Source organism: Simochromis diagramma, unplaced genomic scaffold (assembly GCF_900408965.1).
Source record: "Simochromis diagramma unplaced genomic scaffold, fSimDia1.1 OVJJ01000753.1, whole genome shotgun sequence".
Taxonomy (NCBI): Eukaryota; Metazoa; Chordata; class Actinopteri; order Cichliformes; family Cichlidae; genus Simochromis; species Simochromis diagramma.
The window spans coordinates 12480749-12503572 of record NW_024387523.1 but is presented as its reverse complement, the minus strand read 5'-3'; the positions used below and the strand labels follow the sequence as shown (position 1 = coordinate 12503572).

Sequence of the window (22824 nt, the reverse complement as noted above, 5' to 3'; positions counted from 1 at the left end):
GTTGGTAAGTCATGATATCCAATAAGCTTCAAGGAATGATGACATCAAAGGGTATCTGTTCAGTACTGGGATGACTGCACTTGCGCAATTGCGTTTTGGGTTTTTGTTTTGTTTTTTACCTTAGTTAATGACATTTAACTCAGTAAGTATTGACTCCAAACATGGCCATTAGTACAGTCATTGATGATACCTAGACTAAATAGCCTTTATCGTTTAAACTTCGAATTTTAAAATTCAATTAATTCCCAGTGTCAAGTGATATGCGATTATTTTTTTATTGTAGTTTTTTAGTTTTGGTCTTCTTCTTTTTTTTGCATTATCAAATGAGAGAATGGTGTTGAAATCAATACGCTCCGCCATGTGTTCCCTAACTACTCTGTTTCCCATAATCCAATGCAAGTAACGTCAGAATCTCGCGACCGGAGGTGGCTAACTGGAACGCTAGTTAGCTCAATGCAGACTTGATGAGAATTAGAATTTTCTACAGTCGTTCCGCGGCAGCTTCTCCAGTAGTGGAAAGGACACCTGTCTAGTCTCCACTTTGTACTTGTTAAGCCGGCTAATCATTTACGGAGGAAGTTTTTATTTGCATTCGCAGGAGAGTTTCCGTTTTCTCACGTGCATCATCAGAAAAATGGAGATTTCTCCTGGGATAAAATCAAATAGCTTTCTGCTGGACGCTTCTCTGCTGTATAAGGATAGCTGCCCGGAGTTATCTCGCTTCTACATGTAAGATACTTCACTATAACCAAACACAAATACCACTTAAAAGTATATTTTACTTGCAGTCCTTTATTGTTGTGATGCTAGCAAGTGGACGCTAGGTGGAGGTGTTCTCCCAGTGTGACCGGGAAAGTTTCTAGCTCGACGATGATGTCAGGGCTTTAGAATTAGAGCTATAATTTCAAAATATCTTTATTGTTTATTTAGAAATATATATATATATATATATATATATATATTGGGGAAATTGAAAAGAAATTATGATTGTAGCCCCCACTATAGTTCCTTATTACTCAGGCTATAGTTTCGCAGTTATAAGGAACTATAGCTTTGTAACTGATGTCCTGTCAATCATCTTGGGATTGGTTGAGCTCTGACGTCTAGCATATTAAGCCGCTGTTTAATTCTCATTCTTTTTTCACATGTTAATTTAAATAAGAATGGGTTATGTGCTCGTGCTTTCATTGCTTTTTTTTTTATAACTTTTTGTGTTACAGTCACCTCGAGGATAATCGGATCACTGGTGGCTACAGTGAAACTGCAGAAACACATAATACAGTGAAGTCTAAAAATAAGATGTGGCTGCTGCTTACGTTGGTCTTTAGTGGTGCCTCAGGTGTCAATAGTGTTGAAATTTTAGAGCATGAATTGTTGTACTTTTCCACTGAAGTTTAGCCTGCTGTAGTTCTTCTACAACAGTGACTTACTGTAGCTGGACATGAGCCCATGTGAGAGTCCCAGCCGTGGCTGCTCGTGTTTGTGGGCAAGTCTGCAATGCCTCAGTGATAGTTTCAATTTAAATGAATTACAGTTTGGTGAAATGGTTTCAATTGGTGAGAACGAGACATCTTCCTAACAAGCTCTGAAATCAAAGCACAAGGAAGTAAACAAAGTGGTGGTGGTGCAGACAGTCCCTCTAATCATCGGGTAAGAGAGCCAGGCAGTATGTAAGCCTCAGCCTCATCCTTGTATGGTTGGTAAACAAACCCAAACAGAGCTCTGATCCAGCATTCCCAAGGTGTCTTATTCTTTTTAGATTCCTGTAATTAAGTCTTTGAATTTTTAATCAGAATTAAACACATTAGTTATTATAGCCACTTTATGATTTTATTCATCATTTACAGTTCACTTCTTGAACTTCAGAATTTTGGTGTCTGATAGCCGTTCCAGACATTGGTGATTGTCGTGTTGTGGTGAAAGCTGGAAGTAATTTCAAGAGAAATCCTCTTAAGCCTTTGTCTGTATGTGTGTGTGTGTGTGTGCGCGCGCGCGCGCGCGCTCATGCATGCGCTCAGGCTGTGCCCACTTGCTGGTATACAGACTTTTCTTCTTTATTAGGGTTTAAATTGAGGATTAATGCATCTAAAATGTTTTAAAATGTGCATATGTCTGTGTAGGCTCTTTCCACAATCCTTAGACTGTGCATATATGTGTGGACTCCTGCGATTCGTGCATTAGTTGGGTTTCAGCCATGTCCCTGTGTCCTTTGGCTTGTCTTCTCTCTTACCTGAGCCAGGAAATTTGTGGGCAGAACCATGAATGGAAAGAAAAACAGAGGTTTTAATGGTGAAAACCCCAGTCTGGGTCGTTTTCCGGATGTGTGTGAACCCACTGCTGCTTTAATAACATTGATCTGTTCCCCAGATTCCCCGGCTATGATTAGCTGTGGTATTTGAGAACATTTTGAACACGTTTAACTCTGACCAGCTGTCCAGCAGGCAGGACACAAATCTAAATGTTTGGCTTTGTAACTCAGAGACCTCACTGGTTTTACGCCAAAGTGCCTGGCAGAGAAGACACAATGAACAGCCACTGCCAAAATGTACACTTAGCGCCATGAGCTAATTAAGTGATCCGAGTGATAATATGAGAGGCAGCATAGAGGAAGGAACTCATGCTACGAATGAAAGCCTCAGACGCATGCTTTGAATGCACAACTGATCAAACCGTGCACCCGCGACAGGAGAGGAACTGAAAATATTTGAGTCGGCATACATTGGTGTACGTGATCAGAGTGCATTGATGTTCTGAATCCTGAGGAATTACGACCATGTCCATGTGTGCCTTTGGGGGTTTCCACTGTCTCCACTTTCTGCAGGCCAATGCGTCACTGGAGTGTTTGTTCTGTGGGTGCGCAATTACTCATACGCTCATACTCCGCATATTTGTAGGAGATGGTGTTACTGCCTTCTGGCACAGTCTTCACCTTCTGCCAGGCCGATGACTGAATGAGTTAGTATGTATGTTTGCATGGGGCATTACACCTATTGTTGAATTCGATGTACAAGTACTTGGTGTGCTTATTGTGGCTTATTGTTGAATCAGTGAAGCTTTTTCCAGTAAGTTCGTAATCATAGTTGCGTGTCTGGTAACTAGACCTTGACTGACTGTTCTGATTACCAAAACAAATATGCATGTCGTCTGCTGGACAAACAATTTGGAAACTTGTTTTGGTTTCTTGTTTTGTCTTTTATTGTCCTCACACAGGCCTCACATGGTTTTCAGTCTAGAAGTACAGCTGCAATTGCCGTGTGTTGGTTAATATTATTGGAACTCTTGAGTAATTAGTGTGGGAGAAATATATAGCAAAAGCAAGAGGGCTTCAAGGCATGATTGTTCCTTAATAACTTCTGATTGTTTTCTTCATTTTGGCTGTGACATACCACATTCCCAAAAGAAATCACCTACTTAGTCGGCCTAACAAACCTAATTCAGGACCAATGTAGTCAAAAGAAGGTTGATATTTCCATCTGCAGTAGTTTATATTTGGTGGTGTGGCTCTGTTTTGGGACCTCCCTGCCTCTCCATGTGAATATGTGGAGTGCATAAGGCAACTGAGTGTAGGCTGAGGTATCTTTTGATAGAATGCCCTATATCAGATTTACACGTAGATTTGTAGAAGGATATCAGCCACGTGTTGTCAGCTCACCCTGGGATCAACTTATATGCCACATTTGCAAAGTAAACAGAGAAATCTAACCCTCTTGTTTGCTAGCTTGAAGCAATGATTTTGTTGCCTTTTTTTGTTTTTTGTTCACCAGTTGACCTGCCAACAAAGCATTTTTGTTATTTTTATTTCAACTCATATCTGCCATTTCTTGATGTATGCTCTATCATCAAGGTAAGGAAAGCCCAGAAAGTCGATTCTGTTCATCTGGACACTGTGTTTTTAGCAGGAGAAAACGTCTTCAGTGTGGATCTCTTCAGCCTCTTCAGAGCTCCAGCGCCAGTAAGCTGTGTAGGCAGAGATCATCCTCACCGATCTTTGATGCCCACCCAGTCATTTCGTTCTAGAAGCAGGCCTGAAATATGACAAACCCCTCATTAAAAAAAAGAATTATCCAAAGGGCAAAGAGTTAAAGGTTAATCCAGATATGCTTGGATTGCATTCTCTTAAGCCTCTTTTTCATTAGTACCTACTCAACTTGACTTGACTCCAATATGCGTAGTGCCATTACAGCAAGGAGGTCGAAAGTCCTCTGACATCATTTGTATACGACATAGGCTATATGTATTGCTTTTTTTCCAGACTCGGTTACCACAGTGTTGTTTTTTGTGTAGCCATTTCCCTCGTCGCTGCGTTTCAACAGTACCAGTTTTGATTTTTGTCACTCTTATGAGTCCTCGAGTAACTCCACTGACTAGCCAATGCTGATGGACGCCCATGGAACTCTGGGCAAGTGGCTACAAAAAAAATATTTGGTCCTAGGTATTACCACCTAATGGGAAACCATAAAAACAGAGTTGAGTCAAGCCAAGCCGAGCTATTGCTGACTGTCCTCACTGACCACTCGAGTGCTTAAGTCAAAAAGCTACATTTATTCAAAACACTTTATGAAGCTCACATCCAGAACCGATTCTAGAATCACCAGTTATCCTAACATGCATGTCTTTGGATTGCGGCATGAAGTTCAAATTCAACCATCCAGGAGATTTGAACCCAGTCTTCCTCCTGTAGGGCAGCATCACTAAGCATGGCATCGCTGTCTTGTTAAATTTGTCACTGCATTTTTTTCCTGCTGTTTGTCACCACCTTTTAAAGGCCTTTTTCCCTCTTCCGTTCCCTTTATCCAACACTTGCCCTCATTTCCTCTCGTACTGTATCACTCCTGTTACATCTTCTCTCAGCAGGAGCAAATGATCCTCAGACTGAGAAGGACCTGCTGGCCTCTTTCGCTGTAAGGTCCAGGTGATGAATGAAACCATGTGAATCGGTGCTGTAGAGGGGCACACTTTCTAGAGTATTTCAAGGACTGATTGTGAAGCTGCTACCTGTGCTAGGCCTTTGTGTCTAAATATCTGAATGAGTTACAATCTCCGGTGAAGGTTTTTCCAAGATATGCCAGCAGCCCTGTTGTTTTCCCTGATGGTAACAATAAAATATTCATAATGCTTTTCATTTCATGCCTCAGACAGCACTTCTGTCTATAATCACATTATTACCTTGTAGCCGACACATAATTTCCCCTCACTGCCCTACTGCATCCTCTAGGGCTTCGTTGATCTCCCAGCTGTCAGCAGTTCATCCGTAGGACGCGTATCTTCAGCGTTTATCGCCACAACCGAGCATGCACTTAAAAGGAGATGCATGACAAGTATGTTAATAAGATTTGCACACTGGAAGCAGTCTTTGCGGTGCAGCCTTTCGGAGAGCTGGCTCACCCAGGAAGCTGTGGTAAGGGAGAAAAAGATTCCCTAAAAACATTCCTCGTCTCCGAACTTGAGTCATTCAGTTGTTTTTAGCAGGCTGGTTGTTGGAGGATTTGCTTTCATCTCATGCCAACAAAAAGCTCTTGCTTTTGTTATCAAAATGTATACTGTATAGTGGTGATGTGAACTACCATGGGAAATGTAAATCAACTAACTTCCTGAAAAGGATTTTTTTTTTTTTTTTTTTTTTAAATGTCAGCAGAGAATGATTAAATAGCTTTCCGAACAACTAACTGCATTTCTGGGATTGTTCAAGGTCCATGAGTCATTATCACTTCACAACAGAGTGACAATCCACCACATCGGCCTCATACAGTTTCTCTTCATTTCCTGTATTATCTGCTGACAGGTCGTCTATATAATCTGACAGCTTAATCCAGTCACTGATTATTAAATTGGGGGTAGTATCTAGAGACAGTGATTCAGACTGTGCAGTGACTGATGACAGATATGTTGCAAAGCCCACAGCGTGCTCAGCTGTATCTGAAATCATCCATCAGTACGATGCACCGTTTCACATATGGCGGGGTTGAGAATGCCGGCGGAGCGTATAAACAAACGTCTGCCACCAGACGCCGCGGCAAAGGCCCGTAGGTTAACTCCAGATTAAAGCCGACCCCGCGCGCCCTCCTCCCTTTCCATAAACAGACAGCCCTATTTCTGTCTGTCCCTGACACACGTGCAGCCGGACAATAAATGTCCCCTTATCGATTTAAGCCCTGAGCTAATTTTAGTGTGGCTTAGTTGTGACTCAGTTAAAATATCTCATTGCGAGTGTTCCCAAAGCGGGGGCAGCCGCATGGGCGGTGAAGCCACTGAATTGGTTTGGAAAGCTGCCCCGTATTGTTTGGGAGAGACCAGTTTTTCCGGTTGCATGTTTTCCACTCCACATAATGGGAATAGATAGTCTTTTTTTTTTTCCGCCCCCAAAAATTGTTTCCATCTTGTAATTTGTGTGTTTGCAAACATCTATTTTATGCAAATATGCAAGCAATAAACGTATTTATTTCAATATTTTCCATCACACTGTCTCTTACCTTGTTTCTTTCACTGGTCCAGCGTTACAGGAGTTGTTGTGATGTAAATTGAGAGGAGCATTTCAGGATACATGATATGCACGTTAAATTACAAATAAAGTATTTTTAAAAATGCACAGATACAAGATGTACATTATTAAAATGATGCCTCATGATCGTGTTGTTGTGTTTTGACATAAACTCGGTTATAATTGAAGTCTCAAACTCGTCTCCTCTTTCTCATTCCCAGGCAGGGGTCTTTGAAGGCTAACGGTAAGTTCACGGGGACGTGAGTCCTTGAACGAACTCCCGTTTCATTTAAATTTCTTCTTCCTGTTTCACTTTTGCATGTTTTCATCAGTTCTGCCCCGGAGTGTAATAAGCACGCACAGAATGCAGTAGTAAGTAGGACCTTGTCACTGGCTTGTCAAGGTTGATAAAACTCACTAAATCCTCCGCCAAATACTCAGAGGCAGCCAGCTGTCTCAAACAGACTGCCCAGTGGAATCAAACACCCACACGTAGACACTCACAGACACACAAACTCTCAGACCCATGCCAGCCCAAACCACATAAAACGGGAGTGGTGCCATTTAGTAAGGCTCCTCAGACTTTTCTCCTTAAATAGCACAAAGACTCGTCCCAAACTAAGTAACGTGGTGTTTGTTTGGAGTTCTATTAAAATGATCACATTTTTCTATGGAAATAGAAATATGGACTATTAAATGATAATTCCAAGATCAAACTATCACCTTTCTGTTATAAATCTCATTTCCTCGTTGTTTAAATTGTAAGGGGCCAGTCTCACGCTTGCATATAGTATTGTGCAAAAACCTTGAGCTACCCCTCGCTTCTTTATATTTGGAAATGTTTGTACAATTCTAACGAGTCTGAAAGTCAATATCTGGTGTGATCTCCTTTATTCTTTAACACAACCTGAACTCTTTGAGGTAGCTTTCTTTCATTTTTTTAAGTAGTCTTCAGGAATAAAAAACCAAAAAACAACTAGTTATTGGCCAAAGAAAAACTTTGAAAGACCTTAAGAAAGCCTGGAGAACTATTGCTCAAGAGCACTTTTAAAATTCCAAGAAAATCTAGTTACTTGGAAGCTAATGTAAGACAAAAAGGAGGGTGGCTCAAGACTTTCAATTCAATTTATTCAATTCCATTTTATTTATATAGCGCCAAATCACAACAACAGTCGCCTCAAGGCGCTTTATATTGTAGTGTGGACCCTACAATAATACATACAGAGAAAAACTCAACAATCAAATGATCAAAAGACTTTTGTGCAGTACTGTCCATTTCAGCAATTTTTGGTTGTTTGATTGTTATTTTGTTCAAAAGATACGTTTTTGATTGTCTGTGTCTTTCATTTGCTTTCAGGACCTCTGAAACAAAAATTCTCCAGTATGCTGCACAACACTGTGGTGTGTCCGTACTGTTGCCAGTGGCTCCACCCTGACAATCACCATGTGCGGCTGAGGCCCAAGCAGCGTCCATCAGCACGGGTGCAAAGTGTCCTGCTTAGGAAGGCCAGAGGCAAACGGCTCAGCCTGGTGCAGAAAAATCTGCTCTGCCGCTTCCAGAAGTCCTCGTCGGTACTGGTGAGAAGGCAAACAAACTACAAATCTAAGCACCTGATTATGTGTTTTACTGCACTGCAGCATATTGTTCAGGAGTACAATGGAAGTGACAATTCAAAACCAAGGCAACACAAGGTGCTTTACATAAAACATTCAGGGCCAAAGGAGCATAAAAGAAAGGCACACACGTATTTACAAAGAATAAAAAAAATAAGATAGCACCAAACACAAGTGGAAGGGAGATTAAACACAAGAGCAAACATCACGGACGAGTCCAGTGCAGTGCGAGATATAAAGAAATCTCTCCAAAAAAGGAAGCAACGCATGGCAAACATGGATTTAAAAGAGCAGAGCACACCTCTGGTTATGTCTGGGAGTTTGTTCTGGTTATATGGTGCATGCTTCTCCGTGTTGAGTCTTCACTCGGTTTAACCAAGTAATCCCAGCTTTAACGCTGAACGGTTTCCTCAGCTGTAGTGATGTTAAACTAAAGGTCAGTAGTTATTTTGTGATATTTGGGATAGCTGCTGATATGTGATTTATTTGTGAAATATGTATTTTTTTAATTGTTGGTAATACGGCTGCTTCTGATAACCCACCATATTCTAATGATTGTATTCTCTTAAATATCACTTGGACTTTAGTGTGGACTTGACTGCTTATTCTGTAGCTATTATTGACCTCAGAGCATAAATGAGCCAGGGGAGATCTACACTCCATTCATCCAGAAAGCGCTGGAGTCTGTCCCAGCTTTTGTAGAGCGAGAGGCAGGGCACACCCTGGACAAGTCATCAGTCTGTCACAGGGCTAACACAGAGGGACAGACAACCGTTCATCCTCTCATTCACACCTACAGCCAATTTAGCATCACCAGTTTTCCTAACATGCATGTCTTAAGACTGCGGGAGGAAGTCAGAGTATCCGAAGAGAAACCTCACAGACACATGAAGTACAGGAAAACTCCACAAGAAAGGCAGAAGCCTGGATGCAAAAGAAAAAGAAGAAAAAGAATGATCAGTTTATTATAACTTAACTAGTCCTGCATTGTCTCATAATCAATTTTTTGAGCCATTTTTGCCATTTAAATCGATGAAGTCATTAGTATTCATTCCACAGAAAGTGTCTGGTATCATTATGGTGCTCCACTTACTGCTCCAGCCTTACAGTGGTCCCATTAGGCTTAACTGTAAGAGCTAATGTTGCTAGAGAGTGCTTTGTCAACATTCACTCTGTTCACCCCACAGTCCTCTCCCAAATTGTTATAGTGGTCCCCTTTGTCTGTCGTCTTAATGGATGGCACCAAGCAAGAATAAAATGTAAAAACAGATTTTGGCCAGTACACACCCACTCTACTGATAAACCCATTTAGATGAGGAAGCTAGTGATGGAGCATGCAGCTATAGGGTCATTTTCCCCAGCACCGGTGATAGCACTGAAGAGCCCCTCTAGAGATCTGACATCAGCCTAATGAAGAGCAGCTTTAGTGGAAATGCTGCTGCATCATTAAAATCTGGTCTGGTTCATTTAGTATGCAGGTATTCACGACACAAAGCACTTTGAACCCACTCTCCACTTTGTATCTGTTGACTCTGAGGGTTAAGAGGTATAGATAGAGAATGAGAGCAGTAGCAGGATTTAAAAAAAGAAAGATAGTGAGAGGAATAAATGCAGAATGAAGTTCGAAATATTAAAAGGGGCAAGAGGGAGAAAGGCAGGTAGATGAGGTGAAAGGAGTCAAATCATGGACTGCAAACAGAGCTGGGACCTTGTGTTATAATTTCTAATGCAGCACTTCTACTTTTAAGGGCTGTTGTGAAGGTGAGATTGGGGGTCTGATAAAGAGATTTATCAGATCCTGGATTAAGGAAGGATACACAACATGATAATAAGGTGAACAAGCTATACTTGCTATACTTGTTAGATAAAATAACAACAAATAAATAAAGGGCTGGGCACAATGTCTGTGTAGGTTTCTGTGGTAGTGTCTGTGGTAGTCTTAGGAGCTTGAAAAGAACTACCACGCCATGTTAAAAAGCTCAAATCAAACTCAAGTCATGCTCAAACTGGTTTCTTTAACATGACAATTAGTTCACTGTATTTTAATGGCCTCCAAAGCCAGCGCATGGGTCGTGGGATCATGGATCTGCTGTCACACATGTGGTCCAATCAGTCCCAGACATCCTGTCCTTAAGCGTGTGTGGCTCCCCTGTTATTAAACTCGTAGCTAAACAGAACTATGCTGTGTGTTTTATACAGAAGGCCACTCTTAAAGACATTGAGCCGTGATTATTCACGTTTCCGCCGACTCATTTGTCAACAATCATCACGATGAACAGTGTGGATGTTTGTCCATCACATGACTTCCTCGTAAACCAATACGGCGCCAAGAATGTCCTCCAAGGTATTTTTAACCTCTGTTTTCATGGTCACTAGCCTGCCCAATGTTCAGGAGACAGCAAGTGAAGCCACACATGCGGGTCATGATAGACTTGTGCTCAGTAAAAGGGCGATAGCAAGCTGATATGCTTAAAATGCACATTGATAGAGTCGTGACGATAAGAGGTGGAATGTGAAAAGCTTCCTTTGCTTTTCCTCCTTGACACGACGCTGATGAAAAGAGCAAAGCAGCTCTGACAGGAAGAAGGGCTCAGCACGAGCTTGGATAAAAAGATTGGCATCCACTTGGTTTCATAGTTAGAGCATAAAAGGGGAATCATTATTTTATTATTTTTCAAATGCATGAAAAATAATCCACAGAATGAGAAATGAAATGTGTCACAGTGACCATTGAATTTGGCACCTGTTGTTGTTGTTGTTGTTTCATTTTTTAATTGCTTCATTTCAGTGGGCCAGAGTCAAGTGTTATGGCTGTGTACACAGTATATTAGTCTCCTCTTACGGTCAGCCACGTAACTCTGTTGTGTAAATTTACCTTTGTGTGTTTTTTTTATCTTGAGCAGGAGACAGGTGTTTATTTTAAACAGCGTATGACTATTTGTAGATGCAAAGACTCATTTCTCTTGTGCGCTCATTTGTTTTCAGAAGCATCAGAACAGTTACGGGGCCTTTTTGTGGATGAGATTTGTTGTCAATAATGTCAATATTTTTATCGATCTTTTATAGTTTTGTATTTGCATTTCGCTCACTTACCTGCATAATCCTGAACATGCACGCTATATGCATGCTGCATGCTATATGCATGCTGCACCCTATGTGCATGCTGCACCCTATGTGCATGCTGCACCCTATATGCATGCTGCACCCTATGTGCATGCTGCACCCTATGTGCATGCTTCACCCTATATGGATGCTGCACCCTGCTGTAATAGGTGCCATTTTCAATGCACATGCCTTAAAACAGTGTATTTTTGCAGTAAATTTAAAAGAGCAGATTTTCTAGCTAAAATGTAAGCATGCAAACATCAGAAGGGACCACTGGACCAGTAAATACAAACTTATAGTCATGCACACAAGCGATTTGCAGCGTTTATACTCCAGGGTGTAAATCCCCTTGATTTCACACTGTATTGCTATTGCTGTTTGGGGTGTGTGTGTGTGTGTGTGTGTGTGTGTGTGTGTGTGTGTGTGTGTGTGTGTGTGTGTGTGTGTGTGTGTGTGTGTGTGTGTGCTGCCCTTATGGTGGGATGCCAGTGCATGACAGGCTTTCCTCAGCCCTGTGAAGTTGTGTCTTAGTGCTGCGATAAATCACTTTGTTTATGCGTGCTGAGCGGGTTATCCAGCAGTGGATCTGGGAATAGGTTGGATGCAGCGCCACAAAAGAGGCAGAGACCCTAAATGGAGCGAAGAATAGCCTATTCTCCTCCTGCATTCTTCTCTTCTTCCTCCTTGAGTTTAGTTTTAGACTTTCTATCAGAGTTGCTTGTCACAAGGAAAATGTATTCTGTGCTTTTATGTTTTTTCAGGGTGACTAGTGCATGTCTGCATTAGGAAAAATATTTCTGTTGGTCCTTTTATTAAGACAGGTGTATAGGTACATTTAGTGAATGTGCGTTTCCTCTGTCATTCTCATTCAGTGCGTTTTCAGAATACAAGATAAACCAGATATGAACGAGCAAAGTGACAGACCATAGGTCGTTCTGTTTTTGGCACATTGCACACGGAGCCATCTTTCTGATGCGACTCAAATCTGTGATTTATTTTTTAAGTCACCACTTCTTCTTGATCTCACTGACCAGCTCTCATCCTAGTACCTTTACACACTCCAGTCTCTCTTGTTACTTCTCTCTTAAGTTCTATCTCAGCTCATCTACCCGACCACAATCTGACCTCTCACATTATGCTTTCTCCATTTCTCCTTCCTTTCTTGGCCATGTCTTCACCACATTTCGCTTTCATTTATCTTTAGTGGAAAATGTGCCGCTTGAGGCCATGACAGGAAACAGGAGGCAGCGATGTCTAGCTGGTGTTTTGCCTGTTTGCTGTCAGGGAGCAGAAAAGGTTCCGCTGAGGGGGAGCAGGATTACAAGAGGGGAAAAAATATTGGGAAAGACAAATGATTAGAGATGAAAGCATTTTTTCGATACAAACAGAGGAGTCACAGTGGGAGGTGGAAACACTCACTCTTGTGCCACGTGTATGGGTATTTAAGTAAAGCATTTGAAATATGTTAACATCTACATACTGTACGTAGCAATGGCAGGAGTCACGGGAAACTGATGCCAGCTGAACTGACGTCCTTGAAGAGCAAACGAAAACCAAAATATGCATAATGTAACATACAGTTTAATTATTTTAAGCATCCACACTTTCTTCTCTCCACTGTCATCATGTCTGTAGTTGAGTACACATGCGGGATAAACCCCATATAGAGAACTTAAAGTGGTACCACTGCAGCATGTCATCTCTCAATTACCGTCCTGATGCAACTATTAAAAAGTCTGCTTTGGAACTTGGCGTTCCCTCTGTTCGGCTTTCGCATCCTCACTCACCAGCATTTGAATCATACGCTTTCTGAAATTGAATCTGTCAGCACGTGTGTGCATTAATGGCATTCGCTGCATGTCTTCTGTAAAGCCAAGTACGTGCCATTCGTCATCTCTATAATAATCAGGGCAGAGTTCTAAATCCAGATCTGTCTCTGGGCTCTTTTCTTTATTCCTCAGCCTCAAAACTTCACCTGTGTTTTGAACAGCCTGATGGGTGGAGATATATCTCCAAGGTAAAGATTTTTGTAAATTTAAATGCAGACTGTACTCTGTGGTTGTGTTTGTTTGTTTGTTTTAAACTTACAAATGCAGACAGCTCTAGGTCATCAAATGTTGCTATTGTATTCTCAAACTACTCAGAACTGCATGATTTTATAAATATATTAAAAAGCATGTAGTGCCTGGTTTGCATAAACTTCAACAGATAATGTCTGAGGGACTTTGACAAGTATTTCTGTCACTTTTTATTATTATTATCATTATTTATTCAGAGCTCTTTTTGAATGTTGGTTGCCTTTTCTTCTGTTCTCTGTCTCTCATTCTGCTTTAATAATATTGTGTTCTGGGCTGTTGGTAGGCCTGCCCATGACTGATGGTGTTCCATTATGAGTTTTTATATCCAGCTATGCTTTTATTGCATTAGCAGTATGTTTGGGATACCTGGATTTAAAGGGATCATGTATTGTTGGAAAATGGGAGTCGTTGCCAATTAGATCCTTTCCAGGTGGTTTTTCATGGTCTAGCAAACTCTGACGGTACTTTTCTGTTTTCATAATTCTTGTTTTGACAAGATCTCCAACACCACTGGCTCAAACGCAGCCCCAAGCCATGACAGAGCCTCCACCATGTGTTTATAGATGGCTGTAGACACTCACTGTTGTACGTCTCTCATAACCAGTGTTGGGCAAGTTACTTTGAAAAAGTCATTAATTATAGTTACTAGTTACTTCTTCAAAAAAAAAAACCTGACTTACAAGATACAAGTAATTAATTACTTGAAAAGTAACTATTGCTTTACTTGAAGAATGAGGGTATAATTGGCCATTTTTGACTACTTTTGATTTTCCCTCTACATTTCACCTTTAAAAACTATTTACTCTGTCAGCTTCAACCGTCTGTTTGTTGAAAAATAGTAACGCGACCGCACCGCATTTTCTTGTTAGTAACGGTAACGGCCTTGTAAAGATAGGTATAGTAATTAGTTAGATTACTCGTTACTGAAAAAAGTAACGCCGTTAGTAACGCCATTACTTGTAACGCCGTTATTCCCATCACTGCTCATAACCACCTCCCTACAAGAGCTTTTCTTTTATACATATAAACAAAAAGAAAAGGATTACAGATGATCTGTACATTCGGGGTAATTAGCCCGTACCTTTAAGGCTGTGAAATAAAAGGAAAAAAGAAGGAAAAAGGGAAATGAAGAGAAGCAAAAACGAGAAATATAAACATTTGTATGATCTTTCCCAAAGTAACATAATCCCTGCAAAATAATCCCATTCATTTACTGACTACAATTCAAAAATTTCAAGTTAGGATTCATCACTCCATCAGATCTGTTGCCACTGATTTTCAGTCCAGTTCTTGTGTAATTTGTCCAACCTCAGCCTTCTCTCCTTGTTCCCCTTTCTCCAGAATGGCTTCTTGACAGCCACTCTTCCACTGAGACCATTTCCAATCCGGGTTGAGGTAGTAGATAGATTTAAGTGAATGTCCAGATGGATCTCTCAAGTCCTGTGACACGTTTGCTGGATTTTTTCTGTCAGCACACACTGCACACCATGCCCAGATTTTCATTTTTGCCATGTGTTTTTGTGATGGGATGATAGTGCCTAAAACTACAATTTGGGTTCTCTGCTGTGTGTTATGTGTAGATGCAACATTGGGCCGTCCCTTGAGTTAGCTGCTTGTGTTAAAGATTCATAGGTCAGTGTTAAGTGGCTTCATGAATAAGAAAACAGTCCTCTTAGAAAAACAACAAATGTCTAAAGAAAAGCTTTGAAAGACGCTCGAAAGTCTGCAGAACTATTGTTTAAGACCACTTTAAAAGTTATAAGAAAGTCTGGCACCTTGGAAGCAAAATATAAATAAATCAGGCATGCCTCAAGACTTTATACATTACTGTAGTTTTTTTTCCTCTCCATATCTAAAAGAACCTGCAAACAATTTTCACTCTGGAGTATTAGAAATCAGATTAGCATAGGCAGCAGATGTTGATAAAAACTCACATGGGAGTTATTATGAAGAATTAGAATGTTTTTTTTTTCTTTATCTAATCTGGCTGACTGGAAATAAGTTTGTTGAGGACTGCGGGTAAACCATCATTTCACGTCTTTGAAGCCGTTTCCCGGCGTTTGCTGTTTTTGGCTCTTGAGGCTGACCGGCTTGTGCGACGCAGGACAAAATGTGACCTTTTTCACTGACAAGAGAGCGAGAAAGAAAGAGAGAAACAGATATGTTTTTATGGCAGCATGTAGGAGATCTGCATTCAGATCAGGTGTCTGTGTATTTACCAGCCTGCCTGCCTCCAGACAGTGTGACTAAGTGGCTGCATGCACCCAATCACAGAGCAAGGCCATGGCGAGAGGAAAGTTTATACTTCTTGCCTCGTATTGATCCCCAACTGCTCTTCTGCTTTCAGCTTTATTGCGTTGTATTGATGTGGTCTCGAATGACTTTCACACACAGCGTATGTGGATAATCATACTTTGATGTTCACAAAAACAGAACCATCTCATCACACGATAGACATTTAGCACTGATAAACAATTATATGACTTGTATTTCTACTTTAGGAGTCCTAACAGACGCCTCATTCTGTGACTCACTCTGCTACTCTACTCATCTTCCTCCTCTTGGGCAGTATTGCACTGCTGAGGTCAGATTAATCAACCAAAGCTGACCTCTGAAAGCAGAGAGAAAGCTAGGAAGGGAGGTATTTATGGAGCAGAGGCTATTATTAGCAGGAAAGGTCCATCTGCAGAATTGATTTGTGTGTGTGTGTGTGTGTGTGTGTGTGTGTGTGTGTGTGTGTGTGTGTGTGTGTGTGTGTGTGTGTGTGTGTGTTGCAAACAATGTTGACTACTTCTTATAATCATGAAAATGAGCAATTGCAAAGTGCAGGAATGTTTGTCGTATGCTGGGAGAGAAGTACAGTATGCTCTGGAAGAGAAAATAAAAGTTCTGGCCGATTATTTTATTAGATTTTTTGTTTTAGACTCAGAGAATGTTAAACTCTGTTCTCATTTGTCACAGTATTGGGTTACACACAACAGTCAGCTTGCCAGAGATTGAACTACAAGAATTACAGCTGCAGGATCTCATTGATCTCAGGTTATTTAAATTGAAAGTTTTCACCTTTGTGAACTATCTAACAGTCCTTTTGCTTATTTAACGTTCAAACCATTACACCGTTCGTAACTTAAACCTGGCGTTCTTTCGTTCAGGAAATTGTGCATTAATCTATGACTTGAGCTTTATTCGGTCTTTGGAATGATAGCAAGGAGATTTAAATAAGTGCCGCTATCAATCTAAAATGATTTAAAACAATTGCACGCTGTCTTTTTTTCATGACTGAAGGCATGCGCCTGCGTGACTGACAGAGCTAAACGGCCGTGATATATGCGTAGGGGATCATGGATGTGTATATGTTACTGCGGCTGTCTGCTTTAGCTCGCATTTCATGTTAAACAAACACACAATGTGGATATGGTATAGGAAAGAAAGCTCGCGGCTCGCTTTATTATTTTTATATGCAGAAAGAGCCGCTGTAAGACTGCACAGTTTAGAGGCAATTACACACTCCTGGCAAGTATTAAAATCATGGCATGAAATTGAACGGGAACCTTACTTTCTGCAAAAAAATAAATAAATAAATAAAATGTGCTTAATATCCCTTGGGGTGTATATAGGTGGTTGTTTATCCGCATTAGCCTTATGCTTGGTTGGCCAATGCGCTGGTTTGTTTGCTGCCAGAATGCCAAGATGAGGAAATCAGATCTCTCTCTGCCACCGATTCACGTGTGGCTCTGCAAGTGCATACGCCGCATGTCGAAGGATTAGCGTAAATTAAACGGGTACACGTGACTAGGATTGCGTTTTAGGTTGTCATGATTTCTTATCACTATGCAACAACCTTACCGTCACTGTCGTCTGAGAGTGGACAGCGTCATTTCCTGGGCACTTTCCAGTTGCTGATTAGCATCTCCGCTGCGCACTTACGTGCACACACTTTTTTATTAGGGAAAGATTTTTAGATCCTGTCATATCAGCGCTTCATTCGAGCTGGCTAATGACAGCGAGGCCAGGAGAGGATAAACAGCATGAGGTCATCCTAGTTGTAAACATCCATCTGCAACCAGCTGTCTGTCTGTGTTTGATCTAGCCCACCATTAACTATGTGCACCCCTCCCTCCCCTGGAGTAATCATTTGAAGTAATCATAGTCGTCAAAAGTTGAAACACGAAAATCTGCGTTGTCACCTAAATGTCTCCAGCTCTTATTACTTACAGCATGTGTTACAATTGAAGCTATATCATCTATAACAGAACAGCAATTAGTTTTCTGTTTAATGATATACCCCCATACCCCCTGTTAAGATTTGGTTAGATAAAAATTTAATGATGTATGGGAAGAAATTGTTTGATCATTGCAGAAACAGGAAGTGGTGATGGAAAGATTATATGAAAGTGCAATAAAGCAAACAGCACACATCACAACATTTATGTAAGTGGATAGGAGGAGGTTAAAACTGGAACTATCCACATTGAATTTGGCGGTTTCACATCCCGTAACTCAAACACGATTGGAGGTCACTGCCAGGAATCTGCCAAAGCTTACAACCCTCTATTTAAGTGCATCACAGTAATGATGCAACTGCATGCAAGGAGTGTTTATGAACTATTTTACATTGCTGCAAAAAACTATGTTATTTAAAAAGTCAGTTACTCCAACTCCAACCAAATATTGTTTTCAGTGGTTTGTGCCATGCAAATATTTTAACTGTGAAAACGAAATTCATAACTAATCAGATCTAATCTGTTTGGCCTGAGGGGAAAAAGCAGGATGGATTCTTCCTGCAAAACTAATATAACTATTTTATCCATTTGTCTGAAATGTCTCTATGTGACCCAAAACTAGTTCCAGTATAACAGCTTTATACACCTGCACCTTTTTAATATTAGTGCATTACTTTGCTTATAGATACTCCAGACTTTGTGTGCCTACTTTACTGAACAGCACCAGTTATTCCAAGTTTGGAATACTTTGTTTGAGGAAAGGTTTTTTTTTCACTGTTGAATGTCCTCTCTCAGCTGAATGTGCCTTTCTACATTTATTTTAGACTCCTTATAAGATAACTGCAGTTTAGGAGATATCCATCCATCTATCCATCAAGGGCTGGAGCCTGTCTGAGCTGTCATACAGCGGGAGGTGGCGTACACTCAGAAGAGGTCACCAGTGCATCACAGGGCTACTCAAAAACCATCAATAATAAAATCTTCATATTCAAACCACATACAATGCATAGATTAGAAATTCCACATTTCTAAAATACTGACCCAAGATAACTTCTTAAAAGGCAGCCAGTTATGCCTTTCCTTATTTTTGTGTCCTACATGTACTGCTACAATGGTGAGTGCTCATACTAAACATGGATTAATGTTTCAGTTAGTGAGCACATGCACAACGCATGTGCTTTGCCTCATCTCGGGGTACAGAGTTATATCTAAGCACAGCTGAGGTCAGATTTAAACCTTCACTTTGCAAGAGGCAGCCAGTCAGAAGAAAGGTGGCTTAAAGGCCAGAGGAAACTACCTAAAATGTCTTATTTCAATCAGATCCAGCCCGTCATGTCAATCAGATGACGTGATTGGCCACACCAAGCACATTTATTTAAACAGAAATAATGATTATAGTGCACTATTATTGTGCTTTATTAATTTGTGCATGTTAGGTGTGTTTATGCAAAGCTGCTCCTGTTTAGTACAGGTTTTTTTATTTATATTATTTTTTATTTTTGCTTGAACACAAAATTCTTTGTGGTTTGAATCTGTTTCACGTTACTAGTAAATAATAAACAACATTTAAATCATCAATTATTCAGCAGTATTTACTAAATGCAAGTGTTCTGAGTTTGGATCTTTTGTTAACAAATAGACTTAATCAAAAGATCTTGCATGCACTAGTAACACTGCGATCCATCCTCTAGAGAAAGTCTGGGGTTATTTAGTCCATCTGCTTCACAGAGCATTGGTCAGTCCTCATTGAGCCACACCCCTATGCACAGATGGGTGGGTCAGTTGCTTGGCTTTGTCACTATAAAGCGGGACTTGCAGGCTCCTTTAGTAAACACTTCTCTAACGGTGCGGTAAAAACGAAGAGGAACACAGAACTAAGTGCTGGTTCACTGAAACCCAACTCTCCAACACTCGGCAGTAGACACCTGTCAGAATCTGAAATGGCTACATTTGTGTCGGTGAGTTTTCCATCTCATCAGCATTCAGGACTGTCAACAGTTTGGCTCAGATTTGCTGACCTCTGCAGCGGTGGTCTGTTCAAACCAGTTCTAATGTTGTGGCAACTCTGGATAGCTTCTGTCACTACTGGGATTTTTTGCACTGCATTTGTTACTTTAAATAAAGTTTTACTTAAGAGGAAAAAAAGTGTAAATGGCTTTTCTGTTCAAGATTTTTATTTTTCCTGTGCTGGAGTTAGTTGAAGTTATTTGACATTTGTTAAAACAGCAGAAAAAATGGCATATCTTATAATTATAGCAGGGTCATGATGCTGGGATGATTTTCTATATTGTTACCATCGCTCAGTCCATTCTGTGGTGTCTTATAATGGGCTGCAATTGATAAGAAGTCCTGCCTAATACTGAAGAGTGTATATATATAAAGTAATTGTGGCTTACAATAGCAGTCAGTTGTTTTGTTTTTTATCTGTTTGTCCGAGTCACATTATGATTCCATAACTTATTTGATTAATCATTGATGGTTTATTAACTGCCTGTGTGCACACCATGACATGTACTGCTGTTTCATGCACCATTTCACTTGGACACACAGTCATAGGCCAAGAGTTAGTATGCATGTTGTCTTAAATTGCAAGGATCTCCTGACCTGTAGTTCTACCTTGCAACTTTCCTGCTACTTGTTTTGCCTTACATGGAGTTTATATTTTATTTGAATGCAGTGTGTCTTATTTTGAATTACATAAAACAGTAGGCTCAGCTCAAGCATCAGAGAAGTTGTAGGGGAAAAAATGTTATAGAGTTAAACTAGAAAGAACTAGCCAACAGCTCTGATAGCATCTGTGAATCATGCACAGCTACACCTTTAAATCACAGAATAAGAATATGAAGCTGAATGTGAGCATGGTACATCTAATTTATTGATTAGTACAGTTTTGTTTTTCTTGAGCACAAAGTTCTGCGAGTCTTTGATCTGTTACCCGTTGTAACCTTTCCACATTGCAGTGTACCCTGAATAGGCGAAATTGCATGGCAACAGCCCCACCTTGCCGTCTCATAGGCTAAACACATTGTTTCCCCATCCTGCTTCAAGCAGTCCAACTATTTTCATATCTGCAATGTTCATTGGTAAAATTATCTTTGGCACAGCCAGTGGGAAGAGCCTCAGCTGTTAAGTGAATCTCCTGTCATTAGTAAGCTTCCTCTACCTCATTGTAAACTTTTCCTCAGCTTTGAGATGTCAGTACATGTCCCTGACATCTGTGAGGCTTGCGGTTTGGCCTGCGTCACCTGTGGCATGTGCAACATTTTTATTACAGCTAGTCAGGCCCAAGTCCACACCAAACTGTTGTGCGTCCCAGAGAAAGCCATTAAACTGTGGAAATAGTGAGTTTTGATGAAAAATAATAACTAGAATGACAAAAAGCTTCACCTTCCTCTCTAGGATTTACATAATTTGTTGAAATTATACACAAGAAGTTTCAACGGATTTCCTTCCAAGTACTCCTCTGGGGATGCCATGTATGCCTTCACCTCAAAACCTCATTGTGTATGAGCACAGTGTAGACGCAGAGCATGCATTATTAATGGATATGTTCCTTTCCTTCTCCTTATCCCAGATGGCCACCTGCCATGCCTGCAATAAGACATCCAGGTACAAGGGGGTGAACAGGGATTTTATAGCTACCTTCGCTAAGACCCACAACACACCAGGGAGTGCTGGCAAGCACAAAACCCCACAGTCAACCAGCAGATCCAGCATGAATGCCCACAAGACTCCTGGCAAGGACAGGGCGCCTGCTCATACACCTAGGTAAGTTTATTTTGGTTTGCTGTTACTAATATGCGCAGAGCCAAAAGTTTAGTTACAGCCTTGCTTGATTAAACTTAGTTGGTTCTGCAGACATATGAGACAGTGATGTGTCAGGCATGTTGGGATTTGAGTGATTGAGTTTCTATTAAGTCAGCATTAAGAGAACAAGATGTGCGGGTGGCACGTGTTGGTTCCACGTTTTTCGGATCGTGTCGCTGGTGATAGCTTGCTTTTAACATTTCCTGCTAACCAACAAAATCTTAAGTTACTGTAACTCTTAACTGAACTCTTCCTTCTCTCTAGATTCTCCTCCTCCTCCTCCTCCACCTCCACTTCCACTACTACCACTTCAGGATCAGGCTCGGGCTCAGCTTCCTCCAAGCCTCCTAAAATTAGAAACTGGGTTGTCCGACGTCTAAGCAAGATTCTCCAGCGAGAGGACAACCAGGGCACCAAGAAGGGGGGCTTGAAAGATTTTCTCTCCTCACTTTGAGCATCTTAAGATTATATGTGCTTTATCTTTGTGAATACTCTTAAAAAACAAAGAAATGGGAGGAGGCCCGTGTCGTAATCTGTGTAATCCAGAGCATCAGAACTTGAGAAACTAGTTGAGTTTCCAAGCCAGTGAAAAGGTACACAGTTTGTCCAACAGCGCGACAGTTGCTGGGCGGATTGGAGCGGCGCTCCTAGAATCCTGAATTGTAACCGGGGGCACCGAGGTCGCTATTTCAGCTGTCAGTCAGTTTCTGCATCTTCTGCACAGTCAGAAAGACGGGCGGACTTCTTTTCATCTAATTTAACACATCCCCCGTTTGTAAACTCCCGAACTGTGGATGTTGAAGGATTATAAAGTATTTATTTATCAAATTGCCGAAGCATCACAGGAAATCCGGCTTTTCTCTGTGGTGGCATTTGTGGCATGACGAGCTGGTTTACATATATATTTTCTCCATTTTCTAATGTTACAAAAATAGATTTATATAGAAAATATATACCTTTAACTACAATTCATGCTATTTGATGTTCAAACTTTTGTATTTGATTTATTTACTTATTTCAGCTTTCAGTTCTCTCCAGTGGGAACATTTTTTTGTTTTTTTTATTTTATTTTATTACAAAGTTGAAATATAGAAGTGATAAATGTAAATATCTCATTGTTACATATTTGTAAATGCATACAAATCAATCACCAATGAAAATATTTGATTATCATTCAGAATGGGACTCACCAGTCACTGTTTACAATGAAAAGGCACATCTGCCAAACATCTGTAGACTTACAATTAGTGTCATCTAAACTTTACATTTTCTTTTGATACTTTCTTTGGCTACATGCTTTTGCACCATTGCTCTATTAAATATGACTTGTGTGTTTTTTGTAATGTCTGATTACTTACGGTTGTAGATTAGCTGTTCAGTGAACACACATTTGTTTAAATCCTGAAATACCTCACATTTATATTTCACTGTGAAATACCTGAAATAAAACTGTGACTTTCAGTCTGTGAAAGTAGGCTCTTTACTTTGTTGCTCTGTTTACTGCTGCTTTTATGTACTG

The 22824-nt window shown here is 40.5% G+C and overlaps 1 protein-coding gene across 1 annotated transcript; it reads left to right on the top strand.

Annotated features, from left to right (window-relative positions):
* On the top strand, nucleotides 1-22776 carry cunh18orf21 (chromosome unknown C18orf21 homolog). Its single transcript, XM_040020846.1, has 5 exons — nucleotides 1-729; nucleotides 6700-6722; nucleotides 7836-8056; nucleotides 21073-21266; nucleotides 21570-22776. The coding sequence occupies exons 1-5, from the start codon at nucleotides 635-637 to the stop codon at nucleotides 21757-21759; spliced, it is 723 nt and encodes a 240-aa protein (XP_039876780.1). The 5' UTR covers nucleotides 1-634; the 3' UTR covers nucleotides 21760-22776.
* The last annotated feature ends 48 nt before the right edge of the window (nucleotides 22777-22824 follow it).